General features: G+C 43.0%; 1 protein-coding gene across 4 annotated transcripts in view; it reads left to right on the top strand.

Annotated features, from left to right (window-relative positions):
• Positions 1-13,412: 13,412 nt before the first annotated feature.
• The window catches only part of WDFY2 (WD repeat and FYVE domain containing 2), a 225,843-nt gene continuing 216,222 nt past the window's right edge, over positions 13,413-23,033 (top strand). For 3 of the 4 annotated variants that reach the window (XR_004966163.1, XR_004966164.1, XM_036300334.1), the window contains exon 1: positions 13,415-13,805. Coding sequence is in view for 2 of the 4 variants with exons in the window: in XM_036300334.1 (XP_036156227.1) it covers positions 13,669-13,805 (137 nt within the window). In the remaining 2 variants the exon portion in view is untranslated. Of the gene's footprint in view, positions 13,806-23,033 lie in introns of all 4 variants that reach the window. The other variant, XM_036300337.1, reaches the window with a different exon arrangement.

Genomic DNA, 23,033 nt, shown 5'->3' on the forward strand with positions numbered 1-23,033 from the left:
CAAAATCAACAGCCAGGAATTGATGGCATTTTTATACACCAATAATGAACTCTCAGAAAGAGAAACTAAAAAAGCAATCCCATTTACCACTGCAACAAAAAGATAAGATACCTAGGAATAAGCCTAACCAAGGAGGCAAAAGGTCTGTACTTGGAAAACTATAGGACATTGAAAAAAGAAATAGAGGAAGATACAAACAAATGGAAGTGTATACCATGTTCATGGATTGGAAAATTAAATCATTAAAATATCTATACTACCCAAAGCAATCTATAGATTCAAAGCAATCCCTATTAAAATACCAATGGCATACTTCACAGAGCTAGAACAAATATTCCAAAAATGTATATGGAACAAAAAGATCCCAAATAGCTGCAGCAATCTTGAGGGAGAATAACAAAGTAGGAGGGATCACAATACCATATCAAACTATACTACAAAGCCATTATAACCCAAACAGCCTGGTACTGGCACAAGAACAGAGATATAGACCAATGTATCAGAACAGAGACCCCAGAAATTTACCGACACCATTAAGGTCAATTAATATTTGACAAAGGAGGCAAGAACATACAATGCAGTCAAGGTAGTCTCTTCAACAAATGGTGCTGATGTACTGGGCTGCATATCTGGCACTTCGGCCAGATGGGGCGCGCTGTGCTGCCTGTTCCTAAAACACATAGATAGGAAGGTATTGCCATCAGGCCAGGCCTTGAGATATGGTCTCATGGCCCCTTCCCGGCACTCTGTACTCTCTGTTCTTAGAACACATAGATAGGAAGGTAGTCACTGTATGATGCTATACTGTGTTGAGAACTAATTATGTAAACAAGGCTTTGTAACTTTGTTGTTTTTGCAAATAAAAATGCTGTAATTCTTGTAGTCTGGGCTGCAGTTCGGCCTCTGCTCTGGCAGGGTGCTGTAACTGTAGTCGCTGGCCATGGAATTCGGGGCTGCAGTTCAGCCACTGCTTCGACGGGGTGCTGTAACTGTAGCCAGCTGGCCAGCTTAATAAAGGCTCTTAAATTTAAATTCTGAGTCGGTGGTCTATCTCGCTGAGTGAACCCATAACACTGGGAAAACTGGACAGACACATTTAAAAAGATGAAACTAGACTACCAACTTACACTATAAACAAGAATAAACTCAAGGTGGATAAAAGGCTTAAATATAAGGCAGGAAACCATAAAAATCTTAGAGGAGAACATAGGCAGTAAAATCTCAGACGTCTCACATAGCAATCAGTATACGAATACATCTCCTCTAGGGCAAAGGGAACTAAGAAGAAAATAAACAAATGGGATGACATCAAAATAAAAAGCTTCTGCATAGCAAAAGAAACCACTATCAAAATGAAAAGGGAACCCACTGTGTGGGAGAACGTATTTGCTAATGATACATCTCATAAGTGGTTAATATCCAAAATATATAAAGGACTCATACAACTCAACAAAAGGAAGACAAGCAACCTAATTAAAAAATGGGCAGAAAACCTGAATAGATATTTCTCCAAAGAGGACATACAAATGGTCAAGAAAAAAATGCTCCAAGTCACTAACCACTAGATAAATGCAAATTAAAACCACAATGAGATATCACCTCACACCTGTCAGAATGGTTATCATAAAAAAATTCAACAAACAACAAGTGCTGGTGAGGATGTGGAGAAAAAGAAACACTAGTTCACTGCTGGTGGAAATGCAGATTGGTGCAGTCACTATGGAAAACACTATGGAGTTTTCTCAAAAAATTAAAAATGGAACTTCCATTTGACCCAGTGATCCCATTTACACCACGTAATACTATGTAGTCATAAAAAAGAGGGATCTGTTACCCTTTGGGAAAGCATGGATGGACCTGAAAAATATTATGCTACATGAAATAAGCCAATTTGAGAAAGACAAATATCACATGCTCTTACTTATTTGTGGAATCTAATGAACAAAATGAGTTGACCAACAAAGTAAGACCTGAAGCATGGACCAGACTGACATACCTCAATGTGGGATTGTGGGGGAAGAGAAGAGATAAACTAAAGAACTTGTGTATTTATAATGCATAGCCCATGGACACTGTCAATAGGGTAGTGAAGACCAGGGGGCATGGGTAGGGGCTGGGAAGATGGAGGCAAAGAGGGGTGGTGGGGGGAAATGGGAGATATCTGTAATACTATCAACAAAAAAAAATTATATTTTAAAAAATAACAATGAGAGAGAAACATCATTGACCAGCTGTCTCCTGCACACTCCCTTCTGGGGATTGAGCTCGAAACCTGGGCATGTGCCTTGACCGGGAGTCGAAATGAGATCTCCAGTTCCACTCAACCACTGAGCCATACCAACTGGACCTTTTGTCACTTTTTAAAATAGAATAATCTATGTTTTGATTCTAATCTGTAGAAAACTTGTTTGATCCATTGTGTAAGTACACTTGAAATATATTTGCTGATAAAAACAACCAACATTCTGCTTTTACTTTTATCAGCATTTATTTTATGCTGAATTTATTCCCAGACCATAAGTTTTGTTTCTTCAGGGATATCTTTTTCTCCGATGAAACTTCCTCTGTTTAGAAACAATCTACTCCTTTTTAGTAAGGATCATCTCAATGTGGCATGAACTCTGTAAGTTCTACACCGCTTCTTGGGATTTTTGTTCACCTGGATGTGCTCAGTGACCAGAGAATGTACATCTAAAGCTTAAATTCAGCATTACTCTGCATTTTAAGCACGTGCAGCCAAGATTCAGCCCTCTTTTGGGGCCACCAGCCCTGTGTCCAGCCCCACTGTTTGCCTTGGCACATTTACGGACAGAATGGCACACATCGCTTCTGCAAAGTGCATCCTTCAGATACCTGGTGGCTTTTTGAATATGCATACCTTGGTGGCCGGGGCAGTTTCTCGAGTGTTCTTAAAGTGAACACGGAGATTTGAGCCTCTTGATTTGCATGCTTTTGTAGGGTTTTCTGGGTCAAGTCAATAGTGAGCCATTTTCAGAGGTCACCTATCTTGCTTTACCAAAATTTATAATTTAAGCCACACATTGTAATTAGGTAATAAGAAAAGCATATTTGTTTTCATACTTATTAAAAATTGATAAATTACAGAAACAAGACAGGGATGCCCCCTCTCACCACTCCTGTTCAACATAGTACTGGAAGTGTTAGCCATTGCAATTTGGCAAGAAGAAGAAATAAAAGGCATCCAAATTGGAAAAGAGGAAGTAAAACTGTCCTTATTTGCAGACGACATGATATTATACATACAAAACCCTAGAGACTCCATCAAAAAGCTACTGGACTTAATACATGAATTTGGCAATGTTGCAGGATACAAAATTAACCCCAAGAAATCCGAGGCATTTCTATACACCAATAGTGAACTTTCAGAAAGAGAGATTATAAAAACAATCCCATTTACCATCGCACCAAAAAAATTAAGCTACCTAGGAATAAACTTAACTAAAGAGGTAAAAGACCTCTACTCAGAAAACTACAGGACGTTGAAAAAAGATATAGAGGAAGACATAAACAGATGGAAGAACATACCGTGTTCATGGATTGGTAGAATCAACATCATTAAAATGTCCATACTACCCAAAGCAATCTATAAATTCAACGCACTTCCCATTAAAATACCAACGGCATACTTCAGAGATCTAGAACGAACTCTCCAAAAATTCATCTGGAATAAAAAAAGACCCCGAATAGCTGCAGCAATCCTGAAAAAGACCAAAGTAGGTGGGATCTCAATACCAGATATCAAGTTGTATTACAAAGCCACTGTTCTCAAAACTGCCTGGTACTGGCACAAGAATAGGCATATAGATCAATGGAATAGAATAGACAGCCCAGAAATTGGCCCGAACCAATATGCTCAATTAATATTTGACAAAGGAGGCAAGAACATACAATGGAGCCAAGATAGTCTCTTCAATAAATGGTGTTGGGAAAATTGGACAGATATATGCAAGAAAATGAAACTAGACCACCAACTTACACCATACACAAAAATAAACTCAAAATGGATAAAGGACTTAAATGTACGACAGGAAACCATAAAAATTCTAGAAGAATCCAAAGGCAACAAAATCTCAGACATATGCCGAAGCAATTTCTTCACTGATACAGCTCCTAGGGCACTTGAAACGAAAGAGAAAATGAACAAATGGGACTACATCAAAATAAAAAGCTTCTGCACAGCAAAAGAAACCATCAACAAAACAACGAGAAAACCCACTGTGTGGGAAAACATATTTGCCAATGTCATATCTGATAAGGGCCTAATCTCCAAAATTTATAGGGAACTCCTACAACTTAACAAAAGGAAGATAAACAATCCAATCAAAAAATGGGCAAAGGACCTAAATAGACACCTTTCAAAAGAGGACATTCAGAAAGCCAAGAGACATATGAAAACATGCTCAAAGTCACTAATCCTCCGAGAGATGCAAATCAAAACAACAATGAGGTACCATCTCACACCTGTCAGACTGGCTATCATCAACAAATCAACAAACGACAAGTGCTGGAGAGGATGTGGAGAAAAAGGAACACTTGTGCACTGCTGGTGGGAATGCAGACTGGTGCAGCCACTATGGAAGACAGTATGGAGTTTCCTTAAAAAACTGAAAATGGAACTCCCATTTGACCCTGTGATCCCACTTCTAGGAATATATCCCAAGAAACCAGAAACACCAATCAGAAAGGATATATGCACCCCTATGTTCATAGCAGCACAATTCACCATAGCTAAGATCTGGAAACAGCCTAAGTGCCCATCAGGAGATGAATGGATTAGAAAACTGTGGTACATCTACACGATGGAATACTATGCTGCTCTAAAAAGGAAGGAACTCTTACCATTTGCAACGTCATGGATGGAACTGGAGAGCATTATGCTAAGTGACACAAGCCAGTCAATGAAGGAAAAATACCACATGATCTCACTCATTCATGGATAATAGAGACCATTATAAACTTTTGAACAATAATAGATACAGAGGCAGAGGTGCCTCAAACAGATTGTCAAACTGCAGTGGGAAGGCCGGGGAGGGTTGGGGGGCAGGAGGTAGGGGGGTAAGAGATCAACTAAAGGACTTGTATGCATGCATATAAGCATAACCAGTGGACATAAGACATTGGGGGATAGGGGAGGCTAGGGGACTGTCTAGGGCGGGGGGATAAAATGGACACATATGTAATACCCTTTGTAATACTTTAAGCAATAAAAAAAAAAAAAAAGAAAAATCAAAAAAAAAATTGATAAATTATCTTAGATCTACCTAATTGAATTCTTGACTACACTTAATAATCCATCTTACAGGATGCATTCCATATTATTTTTACAATATTCCTCAAAATACATAATAATGTTTATTCATTTGAATGGAAAAATAAAGTCAGAATTTTTCTGACAGAAAGTATGTTTGTTTTACCTAATTGGTTTGACAATAGAACTTTGATAATTAGGCTATATGGTGGACTTTTTCCATAAGAAGTCTGCAGCTCTAGGATTTAGAGAAAAATATATTTAAGAGTGTGATGAGATAAAAGCATTTTATTTAAAAAACTGTACTGAATTTAAAACATTCTAAATTTTCCCTATTCTCTTTCAGTATATAGGGTTAAACCTTTAATTGTAAGAATAACAGATAAAAGTGACAGTCATAAAATATGTTTTTGTATACTTTTCAGAAATTGAGAAATAAATTACTTTAATGAATATGTAAACAACTAAAGGCCCGGCGCACAAATCATGCACAGGTGGGTCCCTCATGGTGGCCTGCAGAAATCAGGCCCCAGTTCGCACCCCCAGCCTCGCGGCCCCAGATTGTACCCCCAGCCTTGCAGCCCCACCTGGCACCCTGTGTTGGCCTGGTGCCGACCCCTCACCTGCTCCACCATCCCACCTGTGGGGTGATCGATCAGGGCCAGGTCCCCCACCTGGCTCCCTCAGCTCCTGGGAGCCGGATGGTGGCCCTGTTCCCCACCGCTGGTCACCGTCTGCAGGGTGATCTGCGGGGCTATCGGGCCCCCACTCGCACCCACTTTGGCCTGGTGCCACCTGCTCACCTGCTCCACCATCCTGCCGTGGTCCCACTCTCTTTGAGGCCCATCCAGGCCGGCAGTGCTTCCACTGCCGCCCAGCACCTTGTCACCAATGCCCGCTATGTTCCGCTCCACCCCCTGGTGGTCAGCGCATGTCACAGCAAGCAGTTGAACTCTTGGTCTCCTGGTTGAACTCCTGTTCAAGCAACCACCAGAGGGGACAATTTGCATATTAGGCTTTTTTTTTTTTTTAATATATTTTATTGATTTTTCACAGAGAGGAAGGGAGAGAGAGAGAGTTAGAAACATCGATGAGAGAGAAACATCGATCAGCTGCCTCTTGCACATCCCCCACCAGGGATGTGCCCGCAACCCAGGTACATGCCCTTGACCGGAATCGAACCCGGGACCTCTCAGTCCACAGGCTGACGCTCTATCCACTGAGCCAAACCGGTTTCGGCATATTAGGCTTTTATTATATAGGATTCTTTCAGAAGTCAGGTAGTTTCTAATAGTTTGCTTTCAATAAAATAGATATAATAGAAGTTGTCAGGGAATCATCAAAAATAATTTTGGGTAATAAACAACTGAAATTCATATAGCATAAAATTCACCATTTTAAAGTGTACAATTCAATGGCTTTTAGTATATTCATAGAATTGTGCAACCACCATGATAATCAATTTTAGAACATTTTGATCCTCTCAAAAAGAAATCCTGCACATTCTTCAGTCAGCATTCTTGGCCACCCTTACGATTCTTTTCTCCGCATTCTACTGGCAATCACAAATCTGCTTTCTATTCCTATGGATTTGCCTATTCTGGATGGAATCTTAAAACATATGATCCTTCACAAGTGTCTTTTTTCATTTAACATAATATTTTCAAGGTTCATCCACGTTGTAACATGTATCAGTATTTCATTTATTTTTATTGCCAAATATCCTATTGTATGAATATACTGTAGTCCTTCTTTATTTGTGGGTATACATTCCAAGACTCCCAGTGGGTGCCTGAAACTTCAGATAGTACTGAACCCTAGCATATGTATGTTTTTCCTATACATGCAAATCTATAATAAAGTTTAATTTGTAAATTAGGCGCAGTAAGAGATTAACAACAATAGCTAATAATAAAATAGAACAAGTATAATAATATACTGTAATAAAAGTTATGTGAATGTGGTCTCTCTCACAGAATATCTTATTGTACAGTACTTCCCTTTTCACATTATAGAAACACTTTATGACTTCTCTTTGGCATATCATAGCACTACTACTGGTGTGCCTGGGTAGGGAATGTACAAGCATGGATACACTGGACAAAGGAATAAATCATGGCCTGGGTGGGACAGGGCAGGATGGTATGAGATTCCATCATCCTACTCAGAATGGTGCACAATTTAAAACTTATGAACTGTTTATCTCTGAAATTTTTCATTTCAAATTTTCAGACACCAGTTGACCTAGGGCAGTGGTCGGTAAACTGCAGCTAGCGAGCCACATGCGGCTCTTTGGCCCCTTGAGTGTGGCTCTTCCACAAAATACCACGTGCAGGCACGCATGTACAGTGCGATTGAAACTTCGTGGCCCATGTGCAGAAGTCAGTATTTTGTGGAAGAGCCATAGTCAAGGGGCCAAAGAGCCACATGTGGCTCGTGAGCTGCAGTTTGCCGACCACTGACCTAGGGTAACACAAACCTCAAAAAGCAAAACCATGTACAAAGAGGGACTACTGTACAATATTCGACCCATTTATCAGTTGCTGGACATTTGAATCATTTCCATATTTTGGCTATTATGAATAATGCTGCTATGAACATTCTTGTACAAGTTTTTGTGTAGACCTAAATTTTCCTTTCACTCAGATATATATAACTAGAAGTTGAATTACTGGATCATATGGTAATTGTTTAAACATTTGAGGAAATGCTAGACTGTTTTTTAGGAGGCTGCACCATTTTACATTCTCACTAGCAGTGTATGAGGGGTTCTAACTTTTCCATAATTTTGCCAACATTTGTTATTATCTGCCTTTTTTATTATGGCCATCCTAGAAGTTCTGAAATGTTACATCATTGTGGTTTTGATTTGCATTTCCTTGATGGCTAATGATGTTGAGCATCTTTTCATGTACTCAATGAAAGATCCTCAAGTATAAAAATATCCTAATAAAAGAGAAACATGGTAATTAGCGTATGACCGCTACCCTTCCCATTGGCTAATCAGGGTGATATGCAAATTAACTGCCAGCCAAGATGGCGGCTGGCAGCCAGGCAGCTTGAAACTAACATGAGGCTTGCTTGCTTCAGTGACGGAGGAAACCAACGTTCCCCGCCTGCTGCTGCCGGCCTCTGAGCCTGCAGTTTGAAACATTGTAATAAATATAGAAGCTAAACAAAACCCCAGAAACCTGCTTTCAGCAAGCTGGGATCTCAGAGCTGGAGTTACACATTGTTTCGATTATAGAACCGAAATAAACCAGATACCTGCTTTCAGCAGCGAAGGCCTAAGAACTGGAGCCTCAGAGCTAAAGCTGGCCCAGAATAAAAAAAAAAAAATAAAGAAAAAAAGGAGCGGTTGGGAGCTTCTGTCACCCGCCAGCCTGAAAACAGCCCTCAGCCCCTCACCCAGACTGGCCAGGCACCCCAGTGGGGACCCCCACCCTGAAGGGTGTGTGACCAGCTGCAAACAGCCATCATCCCCATATCCAGGCTGTCCAAGCACCCCAGTGGGGACCCCCACCCTGAAGGGTGTGTGACCAGCTGCAAACAGCCATCATCCCCTCACCCAGACTGGCCAGGCACCCCAGTGGGGACCCCCACCCTGATCCAGGACACCCTTCAGGGCAAACCAGCCGGCCCCAACCTGTGCACCAGGCCTCTATCCTATATAGTAAAAGGGTAATATGCCTCCCAACACCGGGATCAGCGGAGCCGAGAGGCCTCCCGGCACCGGGATCAGTGTGACAGGCAGCAGCGCCCAAACCCCCTGATCGGCCCTGCTCTGTGTGTGACGGGGTAGAGCCATAACCTCCCCATCGGCCCTGCCCTGAGTGTGACAGTGGCGGCACCCCAAACCCCTGATCGGCCCTGCTCTGTGTGTGACAGGGGGCGGTGCCCCAACTCCCCTATCAGCCCTACTCTGTGAGTGACAGGGGGGAGCTCCCCAACCCCCTGATGGGCCCTGCTCTGTGCGTGACAGGGTACGGAGCCCCAACCCCCCTGATGGGCCCTGCTCTGCGCGTGACAGGGGGTGGCGCCGCAACCTCCCCATCGACCCTGCCTTGAGTGTGACAGGGGGCGGTGCCCCAACCCCCCAATCGGCCCTACCCTGAGCGTGACTGAGGGTGGCATCGCAACCTCCCAATCCGCCCTGCTCTGTGCATGACAGGGGGCGGCGCCCCAACTCCCCAATCGGCCCTGCTCTGAGCCTGACCAGGGGTTGCACCTAGGGATTGGGCCTGCCCTCTGCCACCCGGGAGCAGGCCTAAGCCAGCAGGTTGTTATCTCCCGAGTGGTCCCAGGCTGCGAGAGGGCACAGGCTGGGCTGAGGGACCCCTTCCCCCCCCCCCCCCCCCCCCTGTGCACAAATTTTTGTGCACCGGGCCTCTAGTCCTATATAATAAAAGCCTAATATACAAATCAACTGAATGGCAGAACGACTGGTCACTATGATGCACACCGACCAACAGGGGGCAGATGCTCAATGTTGGAGCTGTCCCCAGCTCGCAGGCCCCAGGCCAGCCAAGGTGGGTGCCAGTGGGGGGCTCCCAGATCACCCCCCAGTTGTCCTGCAGAGGGAGGTGACTGGTGGAGGTGGTGGGGCGGTCAGGGGGCGGGGCTGGCCGGTGACCAGGGCTGGGCCAGCAAGCAGGCAGTGCCAGGCTGGCCATGGTAGGTATCAGCAGAAGCCCCTCCACCTGATCACCCTGCCAGTTGCCCCACAGATCAGCCCTGACCGCTGGCCAGGCCTTGGGACCCTACCCATGCACAAATTTTGTGTATCGGGCCTCTAGTTTACAATCAATGTTAATATTTACAAGTCACTAGAACTCAGACTCTTTAAAATATTTATACTTAAATTCTCCAAAATTCTTTACTATATAAACAAAGGAATATGATAATCAATATTTCTAGCAAGCTACTTCTTTCTATTCTTGATCCCCACCAAAATGCCCTTTCTTGTGGATGGGAGAGTAGGGTTGAACAGTCTTAATTCCTTAGAGCAGGCAGTAGTTTTCAACCTGGGCTTCTGATAGTTTTATGCTTTATGAAATTGCATGCTAGGTCTTTCTCTTGGGTACCAACTACTCTCACCTTGGTACTGTCATCTGTCTGTTGTATGTATTCTCCCAAGAGTTTTCCCATCCCAGGATTTAGGGCAAGGTATAGATTCCAGTCTTTCCATTATACTCTAATGGAATAGAGTTAAACAAATTTGAACCTCTTTTTCTTTCTATTCATTCATTCATTCACTCATTTATTCAACAAATACAGTGTGCTCCTAACATTCCAGGTACTATTCTAGGGGCTAGAAATGTAAGAATGAACAGGCATACAACATCCTTTCTCTCTTGATGTTTCTCTTCTAGTAGAGGAAAATTGTGAAATAAATAAGAAACAAACAAGGTTATTTTGGGCAGAAGTATTGTGAGGGAGATAAGACAAGGTGAGATGACAGTGAGTGATATGAACAAATGGAGTACTTCAGAGGTGGAAGGGTAAGACTCTTTAATGAGCTAACATTGTATCTGAAGCCTGAGTGTTGAGAAGAAAGTAGCCAGGAGGTGAACACAGATGGTGCAAAGGCCTTCAGTAGGAAGGAGGTTGGGTGTTTCTCGGGCTTGGAGAGTACCGAGTAGGAGAGGTGAAGTTGGAGATGTATTTTATCCCAAGTGCCATGGTAAGCCATTGATGAGTTTTACAACAGAGGTGATATTTTAAAAATAAAATCCTCTGGCTACTGTGATAAAAATGGATCATGTAAGTTTTGAAGGTTGGGCTCAAAAAGGAGGAGTAGGGAAAGGAATTAGCTACTGTGCCAGTAGAGGCCATAGATTATGACTTAGGCTGGGGTAGAGAAGATATAAGTGAGAAAATTCAAGATATGCTTTGAAGGTGGTGCTGATAGGACTTGTTAATGATTTGGATATGAGTTGTGAGGAAAAAGATAAAATCAAGAACAACTTCTAGGAAATTAGTTTTGAACAACTGTGGGAGGCAACTGATTAATGTTTCACTTTCACATCCTTTCTCTCTTGATGTTCCTCTCTTTCTTTCGGTCTCACTCTAACATAAATAAAAGCATGTCCTTGGGTGAGAATTAAAAAACATTTATAAAGATACTGTTTGAGGATATTTGAAACATTAAACAGTTAAGGGATAAAGTGGAGTAGCATTAGATATATGAATCTGGAGTTCAAGCATGAGGTCAGCAGTTGAGATAAGAATATGGAAGTGTAAACCTTGAGGGGAAGAAAAAAGACATCTACTAAGATGTGCTCCTGGTGGCTAACTGGGCTCAAATTTTAAAAAACAGAGCCTAGCAGCTGTTTATTTCCACTTTGGGAAATAAAACGCTTTTATTTCCCAAAGTGGAAAATACCTCAATTACCCATTCAAGGCCTTAGAGAATTTCTGCAAAGACTGGAAGCGGTAAAGAGTAGCACTGTGCTTTGAGAGAGGTTATGTGTGAGACAGGACAAGAGCAACAGGGAAACTGAGACAGATAGTTAAGCAGCAGCTTGCAGCCATATAGTAAATCCTATCTTTTCTAAACCAAGGACACTTAAGAGTAGATGGTTTGTACTTCGCCCCAAGCAGAGAGTAAATAGCTTAAATCCCCTTACTGAGGGAAACAGCAGAAATCCAAATAGTGCCATTTGCCAACCACACCCAAGGGCAGATCAAGTTAAGAGAATAAACCTAATTTTGATACATTAGCATAAAGCTGATGAACATTCTATTGAGGTCCTCCTCTCAATGCCCAGCCTTTAAAACCCTCCACAGGAAGGTCCCAGCGCTCCCTCTGCCTCCCAGGAGCATGTCCTCAGTAGTTGTCCCAGACAAGCTCCCTGAACCTGTCCCCAAGGACCCCATTTCTCTGACTTCTTAGTAGGCCAAAGTAGACCAGCCTAGGCTCATTTCCCCAGCCCTTTGTTTCACTGTCCCCAGCTTTAATAAAGTCTTCTAAAATTCACCTGGATTCCTTGTGAAAATTTTCCTGCACTAAGAACCCACACACTACCAGCTGCCTTAGGCAGACCTGGTCAGGGCCAGGTCCCCTTTCTGGTAACATAATCACAGTAACTCCACTGTCTTGGAGCAAGCTAGAAAGGCTGGATTGCTAAGGAATGGAAAGGAGTCAGAACCAGGAGCATGGGGCCTGGGGTCAAATTTGGGGGTGGGGGTGGGGGTGGGGCTATAGTCCTAACTAGGGAGCTAAAGGAACCTTAGGCTAGTAACCACCTACATAGCTGGTTGACACTACATACGATCTCTAAACTTCCTCAAAGACACTTACATGAGAGATTCTCTTCTTTTCTCACCCCTAGAGTTACACTATTAGGGACAGCGGCCTGAACCAAGCGCATAGGATAGCCTGTTCAGCCCCAGCTGACCATCAGCTCCCTGCATTTAGAGGTCAGTCCTGGCCGCAACTCGGCCAACGGCCAGGGAGGCTACTGAGCTCCCCAGGCCAGCAGCGCAGAGAAGTGGGCAATAGGTCACTTAAAGCCAAGGGAGAGAAGGCCCCGAGAAACTACAACTCCCAGGAGCCCGTGCAGTGTCACTGGGTGGCCTGGGCCCAGTGCCGGTAGAGAGGTCAGCCGCCTCCTGCCCTACTTCACAAAAGCGGCTCCGGACAGGTAACCTGTGCGCATGCTTAGTCACGTCGCAACTAGTTCTTCTTTCCCTCCAGCTGGCTGCTTCTTTTTCCGGCCTCGCCCCGGCGCGCTTTCCTCTCCCCACCCTCCGCCCTCTTTAGAAGGATTTTGGGGCGGGAGGGGGCAGGCCTCTGGCAAGCGCGTTCCCAGGGGTGTGGACCTGCGCGTTCACAGGAGATTAAAAAGGGAGGGGACTAAACACTGGGTGTGGATGGTGGCGAGGGTCGGAGGAAACCGCTGAGCACAGAAGGCGCATGCGTTCTGGGGAAATGTGCTGCGAGGCTGTGGGAATTGCAGAGGGGCGGGGCGGGCGGGCGGAAATGGGCAAGCGGGCAGACGCACGCGCATTGGGCGCCGGCGCCCGCCCCTTTTAAGGTTTCCTCCCCTCTTCGTCCTCCTCCACCGCCCTCCGGAAGTGTACCATCCAGCCTGGGCCGGACCGGCGGCCACACCCTGCGGCAGGCCCCGCCCTTTCCCGGCTCCGCCCCCAGCTCCCGCCCCCTCCGCTGGTGGTGGCGCTGGGTGGCTGCGCTGGTCCTGGTGGTTTCGGGGCTCCTAACCAGGAGCGCAGAGTCGTTCCCTGAGGCGGCGGCCAGGCTATGATCGCGGGTCCCCGGCGTCCCGCTCGGGCCAACCAGAGTCCTTGTTTCAGCGTGTGCCTCGGGCCGAGCGCTTTCCTCACCACGGTCCCCCTGCGCGTTTGGCAGCGGCGCTCCCGGCGCGCCCCCTCCTCTGATGGCGGCGGAGATCCAGCCCAAGCCGCTGACCCGCAAGCCGATCCTGCTGCAGCGGGTCGAGGGCTCCCAGGAGGTGGTGAATATGGCTGTACTCGTTCCCAAGGAGGAGGGCGTCATCAGCGTCTCGGAGGACAGGTACGGACCTCTGCCCCTCGGCCGGGAGGAGGGGCGGGACAGGTCGGCGGCCCCCCAACCCGCGTTGGGGGCTGCACCTCACGGTCGGCACAAGTGTAGACGTGCTCCCTCAAGTTTTTATTATAATGCGCATCCTGGTGAGGTCGGTGTCCAGCTGCGCGCCGCCGCTGCGTGGCTCGGGGAAGCGGAGCTCGGACAGGGGCGTGATCTCTGGGCTTCCCAGGGGCCGGGTGACGCCGGCCGGCGCCAGGGTGGCCCTCGGGCTAACGGTATGCGGGCCTCTGGACCTTGGTCCAGCTCTGAGGACCGGAGCGGGAGAGGAAGGAGCCGCCGGACCCTGCAGGTGTGTGCGCGAGGAGGATGCCCCCGGCTGCCTCTGCGAAAATAACTGAGGGTTTTGAGTGCTCTGGTACAGTTCTTAGGGCTCCAAACGGAGAAAGCAAATGCCACTCTTCTCCCGGACATTCCCACCGAATCCACATCTCCTAGACACCTTAAACTGAATCAATGAGTATTGCAAGTTGTGAAAAGAGTACTTTGGGCTTCTGGCCAAAGGAAAAGTGCCTGTCCAAAGAAGCGCCTTCTCTCCTTTGCCTTCCTTTTCAGAACTTGCAAGGGACCAGTGCTGCAAATAGCTCTTGAGTTCCTCCCTTTGCTTGCTTCCTTTCTTTTTTTGCTTTAATTTTGCTTAATTTGCAGAAGTGGAGGCATTTGTTCTGCCTTTGATATGCTCCCTTATTTGTCAGACAAAAGGGTTTTTTATTTAATTTAATGTCCGTTAATAGTCCATTAATATGCAGATATTAGGTTGATGAAGCTGATGTTCTTAGGAATGCTGCTTGAATCTAGTAGTTATGGTATTTTCTGGAATTGTTTTGATAATGTCAACTAGTATTTTAAAAAGTTTAACACTGTAGAGGTATATGACAAGGGGCTTTAACATTAAAACAGTAGGTTTTCTTAATGTAAGTTCTAATTATGCTGAGGTAGAGAATACCCTAAAATTGTAGGCAGAGGTAAAGCAACAAAGTTTACTGTCTTTATAGTCATTTTAGCACTTTATTTACAATGTAGCCACAAAAAATTTTCCTGTTAGGTCTATTCATATCATAGGTTCTTCAGTATAACCAGGATGAATACATTGTGCTTGTCTACATCATACTGCAAACAAATGGCCAAATGGATTTATTTTCTGTGTAGATCCAATGGAAAAGATTGTAAACATACATCAATTGCAAGCAGTGTGCAATAAACAGAAGAAATTCATGGCTGAAATGGAATACGTGGATGTAGAAACCTTTTGAAATTCACAAAGAAGTCTTATGAGTGTTTAATTTTTCAATAGAGGCACAATTCTATCAAAGAGATTGCTTCTGGACCTAGAAAGTCTTTTGTTACAGAATTGTTTCTAAAGGAATAAAGGATAGAGGTCATTTTCTCCAGTCTATAACTACTAGAGATGAAACTGTCAACCTGACTGCAGTTAGGAAATTCGTAAGTAAGTTGGCTGAATCAAGTAAAAGGAGAAAGGTAGTTAAATCTAAGTTCCTTTAATATTAGTTTTGAAACTTTTTGCTTTGGTTGATGGTTTGGGCATAGAGGTAGGCTTTCAGTCTTTTTTTTTTTTTAAACTTCAGAGGGATCTTAGAGGTTATTTGCTCTAACAACTTATTTTACATATGAGAAAATTTAGGCCAGAGAATTTACCTGCCCAAATTCATGTAGCTGGTGGTAGAGCCAAGCCTAGCTCCTAAGTCAACCTGATTCCCATATCAGTGTGTTTATCTTGAAGGAAAAAGCTTTAGTAGGGTGCATTCAAAGTATTTGGAGAAGCTGAAGTATCATATATGAAAGAAATTTAAAGATAAATTACATTTGATTATAGAATAAAAGCAATGTGATTTTTAGCTATATATTACCTTAATATTCACTTTCCTAATTTACAATGTAAGTAATAGAATTTATTTTATTACAGAGTTACTATTAAATATAAAGCCCATTCATAAATCCAGGATTATTCTTTACGTATATTTTATTATTACTCAGATCCAGAAGTCTGTATTTCTGTACTCACACATGAAAATAACTGTTATTTAGAGCTCAGGTTTTTTTTTTTTTATATTTTTATTTATTTCAGAGAGGAGGGGAGAGGGAGAGAGAGACTGAAGCATCAATGATGAGAGAGAATCATGGATGGGCTGCCTCTTGCACACCCCGTACTGGGGATGGAGCCTGAATCCCGGGCATGTGCCCTTGACCGGAATCGAACCTGGGACCTTTTGGTCCGCAGGCTGACGTAGAGCTCAGATTTGATTATGGTCTTCATGAAAGGAGATTGATCTGTATTCTTGCTTTTCAAAATTTAATATCACTGTCACTAAAGATATGAAGATAGAATAGAATATTGATTTTTATCTAAACCTACAAAGCCATTTTCATTAACTGCTTCAGCCAGAAACTAGTTGTTTCATTCTCAAACTGTAAGGTTAAGACACAAATAATGTCCCATTCCTGAGTGGCAGTGTCCCATAACCCATAAGTTCTTTTGAAACCCTGGTTTTTCTTTTGACTTCAGACTCCTGATAGCCTTTGTCTATACCTTTGAAAACATTTAACATTTTTCTATTTTAAACAGTATTATAGGTACTTGTCCATTATCTTCCCCATAAGTTCCCAAAGGTGCTATGTGCATTTTTTTTTTAAAGAAAAATTGATTCTTTAATAATCAATGCTGGGAAAACCAGTTAGTCATTTGGATAAAAAAAGTAAAGCTCACTATCGGGGGTGGGGGGGGGGGAGAACCAAGATGGTGGCATAGGTAAACACCTGTACTTGCTGCCTCTCACAACCATATCAAAACTACAACTAAAAGATAAAACAACAATCATCCAAAACCACAGGAAAGCTTGTTGAGTGGAAGCTCTACAACTAAAAGGAAAGAAAAAAGTGCATTGAGACTGGTAGGAGGTGCGGAGGTGCGCGTGAAAAGCATATGAAAAAGGGCCAATCAGAAATTAAGCATACAGTGACTGAAATAAAGAATAATATACTGAAATTCAACAGTAGACTAGCGGATCCGAAGAATCAAGTCAAAGATTTGAAATATGAAGAAGCAAAAAACACCCAACTGGAAGAGCAAAAAGCAAAAAGAATCCAAAAATATGAAGATAGTGTAAGGAGCCTCTGGGACAACTTCAAGTGTACCAACATCCGAATTATGGGGGTGCCAGAAGAAGAGAGAGAACAAGATATTGAAAATCTATTTGAAGAAATAATAACAGAAAACTTCCCTGGTGAAAGAAATAGACTTAGAAGTCCAGGAAGCGCAGAGAACCCCAAACAAAAGGAATCCAAAGAGGACCACACCAAGACAAATCATAATTAATATGCCAAGAGCAAAAGACAAAGAGAGAATCTTAAAAGCAGCAAGAGAAAAAAAGTCAGTTACCTACAAGGGAGTACCCATACGACTGTCAGCTGATTTCTCAACAGAAACTATGCAGGCCAGAAGGGAGTGGCAAGAAATATTCAAAGTGATGAATAGCAAGAACCTATAACCAGGATTACTCTACCCAGCAAAGCTATCATTTAGAATCAAAGGTCAGATAAAGAGCTTCACGGATAAGAAAAAGCTAAAGGAGTTCATCACTACCAAACCAGCATTATATGAAATACTTAAGGGTATTCTTTATGAAGAGGAAGAAGAAAAAGGTAAAGATAAAAAATTATGAACAACAAAGTGACAACAAATACATATCTATCAACAAGTGAATCTAAAAATCAAGTGAATAAAAAATCTGATGAACAGAATAAGCTGGTGAATATAATAGAATCAGTAGAATCAGGGGCATGGCATAGAAAGGGAGTGGACTGACAATTCTCAGGGGGAAGGGTGTGTGGGGGGTGCAGGAAGAGATTGGACAAAAATCTTACACCTATGGACGAGCACAGTGTGTGGGGGATTAGGGCACGGGGTGAGGTGGGAACAGGGTGGAGGGGAGCTATTCGGGGGAAAAAAGAGGAACATCTGTAATAATCTGAACAATAAAAATTTATTTAAAAAAAAAGCTCAATGTCATCTTTAATTCTTAATCTGTATTCCAGATGGTACAATTGCCTAAAGGTAAAAATTGCATAAAAATGCTAGAAATAAACATGGATAACTTTGACAATGAATTATGGAGATATTTCTAAGTTTGGAAATATCCCCAGAAACCATAAATTTTTAAAAAAATAAATTTCACCTCTTAAAATTTTTACTTTAAACTCGACTATTTAAAAATTTATTTTTTTATAAGAAAAACCTCCAGCTAAAGTCCAAAGGCAAATGACAAAGTGAGAGAAAACATTTGCAACATATATAATAAAGACTAGTTTCTTTTGTGGCATACATTAATAAAATATAGGATAATTCAGCCCTAACTGGTTTGGCTCAGTGGATAGAGTGTCGGTCTGTGGACTGCGGGGTCCCGGGTTCGATTCCAGTCAGGGGCATGTACCTTGGTTGCACGCACATCCCTATAATAGGGGGTGTGCAGGAGGCAGCTGATCAATGTTTCTCTCTCATCGATGTTTCTAACTCTGTCCTTCTCCCTTCCTCTCTGTAAAAAAATCAATAAAATTTAAAAAAATATAGAGGATAATTTATAGAAAGGAAATAAAAATGGCTGATAAACTTAACACTAATTAAAGAAGAGTAAATTAAATTAACAAGGAAATACCATGTTTCACCTATCACATTGGCAAACACTTTTTAAAAAATTGAATTTATTGGGATAATATGTGTGTCTTATTCATTGTGTTATCTTTGGGGCCTAGTATCCTGTTTGGCACACAGTAAGCCCTCAATAAACATTCACTGTCAGTGATTGATAGATGCTTATTTTTCCTGAAAGTATAGCATCTTAACTATTGTAGACTTTAAAAAATATGTATTTTTATTGATTTTAGAGAGGAAGGGAGAGGGAGTGAGAGATGGAAACATTAGTGATGAGAGAGAATCATTGATTGGCTGATTCCTGCATGCCCCACACTGGGGTTGGAATCCACAACCCAGGCATGTGTCCTGACCTGGAATGGAACTAGGACCTCTTGGTTCATAGGTTGATGCTCAACCACTGAGCCACACTGGCTGGGCTATTGTAGACATTTATTGACATTTATTGAGTGAACTTTATGACCACATATATATGTGTGGACAGATATATACTCTTGTGGGGAAAAGTTTGGAGTGGGTGGTCTTAAATTTGTGGAAGTCCATGCATTATTCATTCATTACATCAACAAACATGTGGGTTCCTATTGTGTTTCAAGCACATGTGCATACTACATTGGTAAAAATGACAAGGTTCTTTCAGGAAATTTTAGAAGATAATAAAACTACAACCTCTAAGATTCATTATTGAAAAGAGAATTTTCAGATGTGGAAGAGTGGTTGGATTTCATAGTTCTTGTTCTGTACATTTTACTTTTCTTTATTTTTGATCGGTTGTCTCCTGTATACACCCTGACGGGACCAAACCTGAAACCTGGGCATGTGCCCTGATTGGGAATTGAACTGGTGACCTTTCAGTTCCCAGGATGATGCTCAACCAACTGAACCACACCAGCAGAGGGTTCTAAAGAAAAGTAAAATGGATCCATAGTGGACTGATAATGCCCTAATCTGCAGGCTCAAGAGTGGATAAAACTGTAACCTGAATCCACCTTAGCACAGTTAAAGAATGCCTGGAACTTTACTGGATACCAAGGGAAGAAATATAAGATATATAAAACAATCTGACTTAAGGGATAGATTTCTGTTGCTATTATAGAACAGAGCTTGCTTCACTGGCTTGTTCTGTTGCTATCATAGAACATAGCTTATTCCATTGGCCTTTTCTGAGTATCTTTGCTTTGGCTGTAACTGGGTTCTATCTCTGAAGGACAAGCCCAACATTGGTATTTTGGGTTCCTCATTTTCCAGCTTCTTTCTGGACTGTCTTTTCTGAGTGAGCGCCATTTTAACATTTCTTGTGTAGGAGCTTTCTCCTTGACATCTTGGTTCAAATTTGGTTAAGACTGATGTCTTGTCTGCAGCTTACCACAGGCTCCCTTGTCCAGTGGCAGCTTCTTCTCCAAGTGTTGAAGGAAGGAGAGACTTCTTCTGGTAGGATCCAGCCCCCCAAGACCTTTATCTTTGTAAATTCTTTATAGGCATATCTTAATACAATTCAACAGTCTTAGCATTCATACAGAGAGTTTTTTTAATAACTCTAGATAGTTAGTATTAGACAATTACAGGAAATTTTTCTCTTATCAGGAGTCTATACCCATGCAATAGGTAAAAGGGTTTTTTGTTTTTTTTTTTATCTCAATATAAGGAGATGTGCTAAATGAAAACAAGTACAAACATTGTCCTCTGGGGTTGTCCACTGTTTGTGGTGGTTAGAGAGAGGAGCCCTGCTCCACATGGGTCTTGCAGGATGAATAGTTCATGTGAAAAAGCTAGAGTTGAGGAAAGGGCATTCTAGTAGAGGAGGAAGAGAAAGCTCCCTTTCATTAGAGGCACTAGAATGGACTGGTTAAGAGTATGCTCGAGAGACGGTACATGGGAGAAACCAAGATGGCGGCATAGGTAAACACCTGAAATTGCTGCCTCGCACAACCACTTCAAAACTACAACTAAAGACAAAACAGACATCACTCAGAACCACAGGAAGGCTGGCTGAGTGGAAATTCTACAACTAGAAGGAAAGAGAAAAGCACACTGAGACTCAGGAGGTGCAGAAGTAAAGTGCACAGGTATGGAGGCGTGAGCGTGAGCGAGCGAAAAGGGCTGTCAACGGAGGACGCTGGTGTCTTTTTCAATCGGGAGGGAGTCTCAAGCTCCCAATGGCCCTGACTCCAGTTCCGGGTGAGTCTCTGGGGACCCAGACTCATACGGGGAGAAACTGGACTGTCTGGCAGTGGGCGGAACTCGAGGGCATCGTTCTCAGAGGTGCTTGCAGTGATTACCTGGACACTGAGATGCGGGGCCTCTGAGGGCAGACTGAGGACCAGCCATAACTGTTTGCTCCACCTTGTTGATTCCCTGAGACCCTGCCTCACCCAGGCTGTGAGCAGAGGCTTTTGCATATGAATGGGCTGGCCTGTTGCAATCTGAAAATTACCTAACAAACTGCAGCTGGGTCAGAGAGACCCAGAACATCCAAAAGAAGGCTCAAGGCCCCACAGCAGCTTGCATTGCTTCACAGCTGGGCCTCATCTGGGCACCTCCAAACCCCAAATAAGGAAGAGGAATCTGCTGATCTCTCCATAGCTCCTGCTGGGTAGCCTCAGGCAGAGGCTAAATTAGCACCTCCTTAGAGATCCAAGGGCCCGTGTACCTAGTGGTCAGAGTGGGACCATCCAGATTACAACTCCTCGGATCCATAAGGGACACACTCAGGGGGCAGACTCAGTGAGCACCAAAGCTCCACTGAAGCAAGTCTTGCCCCAGAAGGGTGTCTTCAGCACAGAAGTTCGCCCATTGTAGACACAGCTGATTCTTATAGACAATTGGCCTGGAGGTCAATTCCTCCCAGTGATACCAACAACAATCAAGGCTTAACTACAACAAGACTGTGCATACAGCCCACAAAGGGGTGCACCAAGAGTGTCCACCTCAGGTAATTGGGGAGGCTGAACCACTGGGCCCTATAGGACACCTAGCACAGAAAGCCAATCTATTAACACAGGGAAGCAGCCAAAATGCGGAGACAAACAAACAGGTCACAAATGACAGAAATGGAGGAAAGCAAACTACTGGATATAGAGTTCAAAACCACACATAAGGTTTTTCAAGAATTTTCTAGAAACCGCCGATAAATTTAGTGAGACCCTCAAGAAATCTAGTGAGACCCTCGAGGTTATGAAAAAGGACCAACTAGAAATTAAGCATACACTGACTGAAATAAAGAATATTATACAGAGATCCAACAGCAGACAAAAGGATCCCAAGAATCAAGTCAAAGATCTGAAATATGAAGAAGCAAAAAATACCCAACCGGAAAAGCAAAAAGCAAAAAGAATCCAAAAATATCAAGATAGTGTAAGAAGCCTCTGGGACAACTTCAAGTGTACCAACATCCGAATTATAGGGGTGCTAGAAGAAGAGAGAGAGCAAGATATTGAAAACCCATTTGAAGAAATAATGACAGAAAACTTCCCCTACCTGGTGAAAGAAATAGACTAACAAGTCCAGGAAGCGCAGAGAACCCCAAACAAAAGGAATCCAAAGAGGACCACACCAAGACACATCATCATTAAAATGCCAGGGCCAAAAGACAAAGAGAGAATCTTAAAAGCAGCAAGAGAAAAAAAGTCAGTTACCTATAAGGGAATACCCATACGACTGTCAGCTGATTTCTCAACAGAAACTATGCAGGCCAGAAGGGAGTGGCAAGAAATATTCAAAGTGATGAATACCAAGAACCTACAACCAAGATTACTTTATCCAGCAAAGGTATCATTCAGAATTGAAGGTAAAATAAAGAGCTTCACAGATAAGAAAAAGCTAAAGGAGTTCAGCACCACCAAACCAGTATTATATTAAATGCTGAAATGTATTCTTTAAGAAGAGGAAGAAGAAGAAAAAGGCAAAGATACAAATTATGAACAACAATTACATATCTATCAACAAGTGAATCTAAAAATCAAGTGAATAAATAATCTGATGAACAGAGTAAACTGGTGAATATAATAGAATCAGGGCCATAGAAAGGTAGTAGACTGACAATTCTCGGGGGCGGGGGAAGGGGTGTAGGGTGTGGGGGTAGAGACTGGACAAAAATCGTACAGCTATGGATGAGGACAGTGGGGGTGGGTAAGGGCAGAGGGTGGGGTGGGAACTGGGTGGAGGGGAGTTATGGGGGGGAAAAAGAGGGAACAACTGTAATAATCTGAACAATAAAGATTTATTTAAAAAAAAAAGTATACTCAGGAGCCAGTCTGCTTGAATTCAGAATCCAGCTGTGTGTCATACTTTGAAGAATCTGGAACATTATTGTCTCCAGATGAATAACTATAATAGCGAAAATTCACAAAACCTCTGGTTGCAATAATTTGGAATTCTTTTTTGGATAAGGGGCCCTGAGGAGGTGGTGGTGGGTTATAGGGGAGGAGACTCTGGGGAACTACCTCCTTATATTCTGACCATATTCAGTACCAATTAATGCAACATAGCTGTACTCTGCAAGCCTTGAAGGC

This window comes from Myotis myotis, unplaced genomic scaffold, assembly GCF_014108235.1.
Source record: "Myotis myotis isolate mMyoMyo1 unplaced genomic scaffold, mMyoMyo1.p scaffold_m19_p_3, whole genome shotgun sequence".
NCBI lineage: Eukaryota > Metazoa > Chordata > Mammalia > Chiroptera > Vespertilionidae > Myotis > Myotis myotis.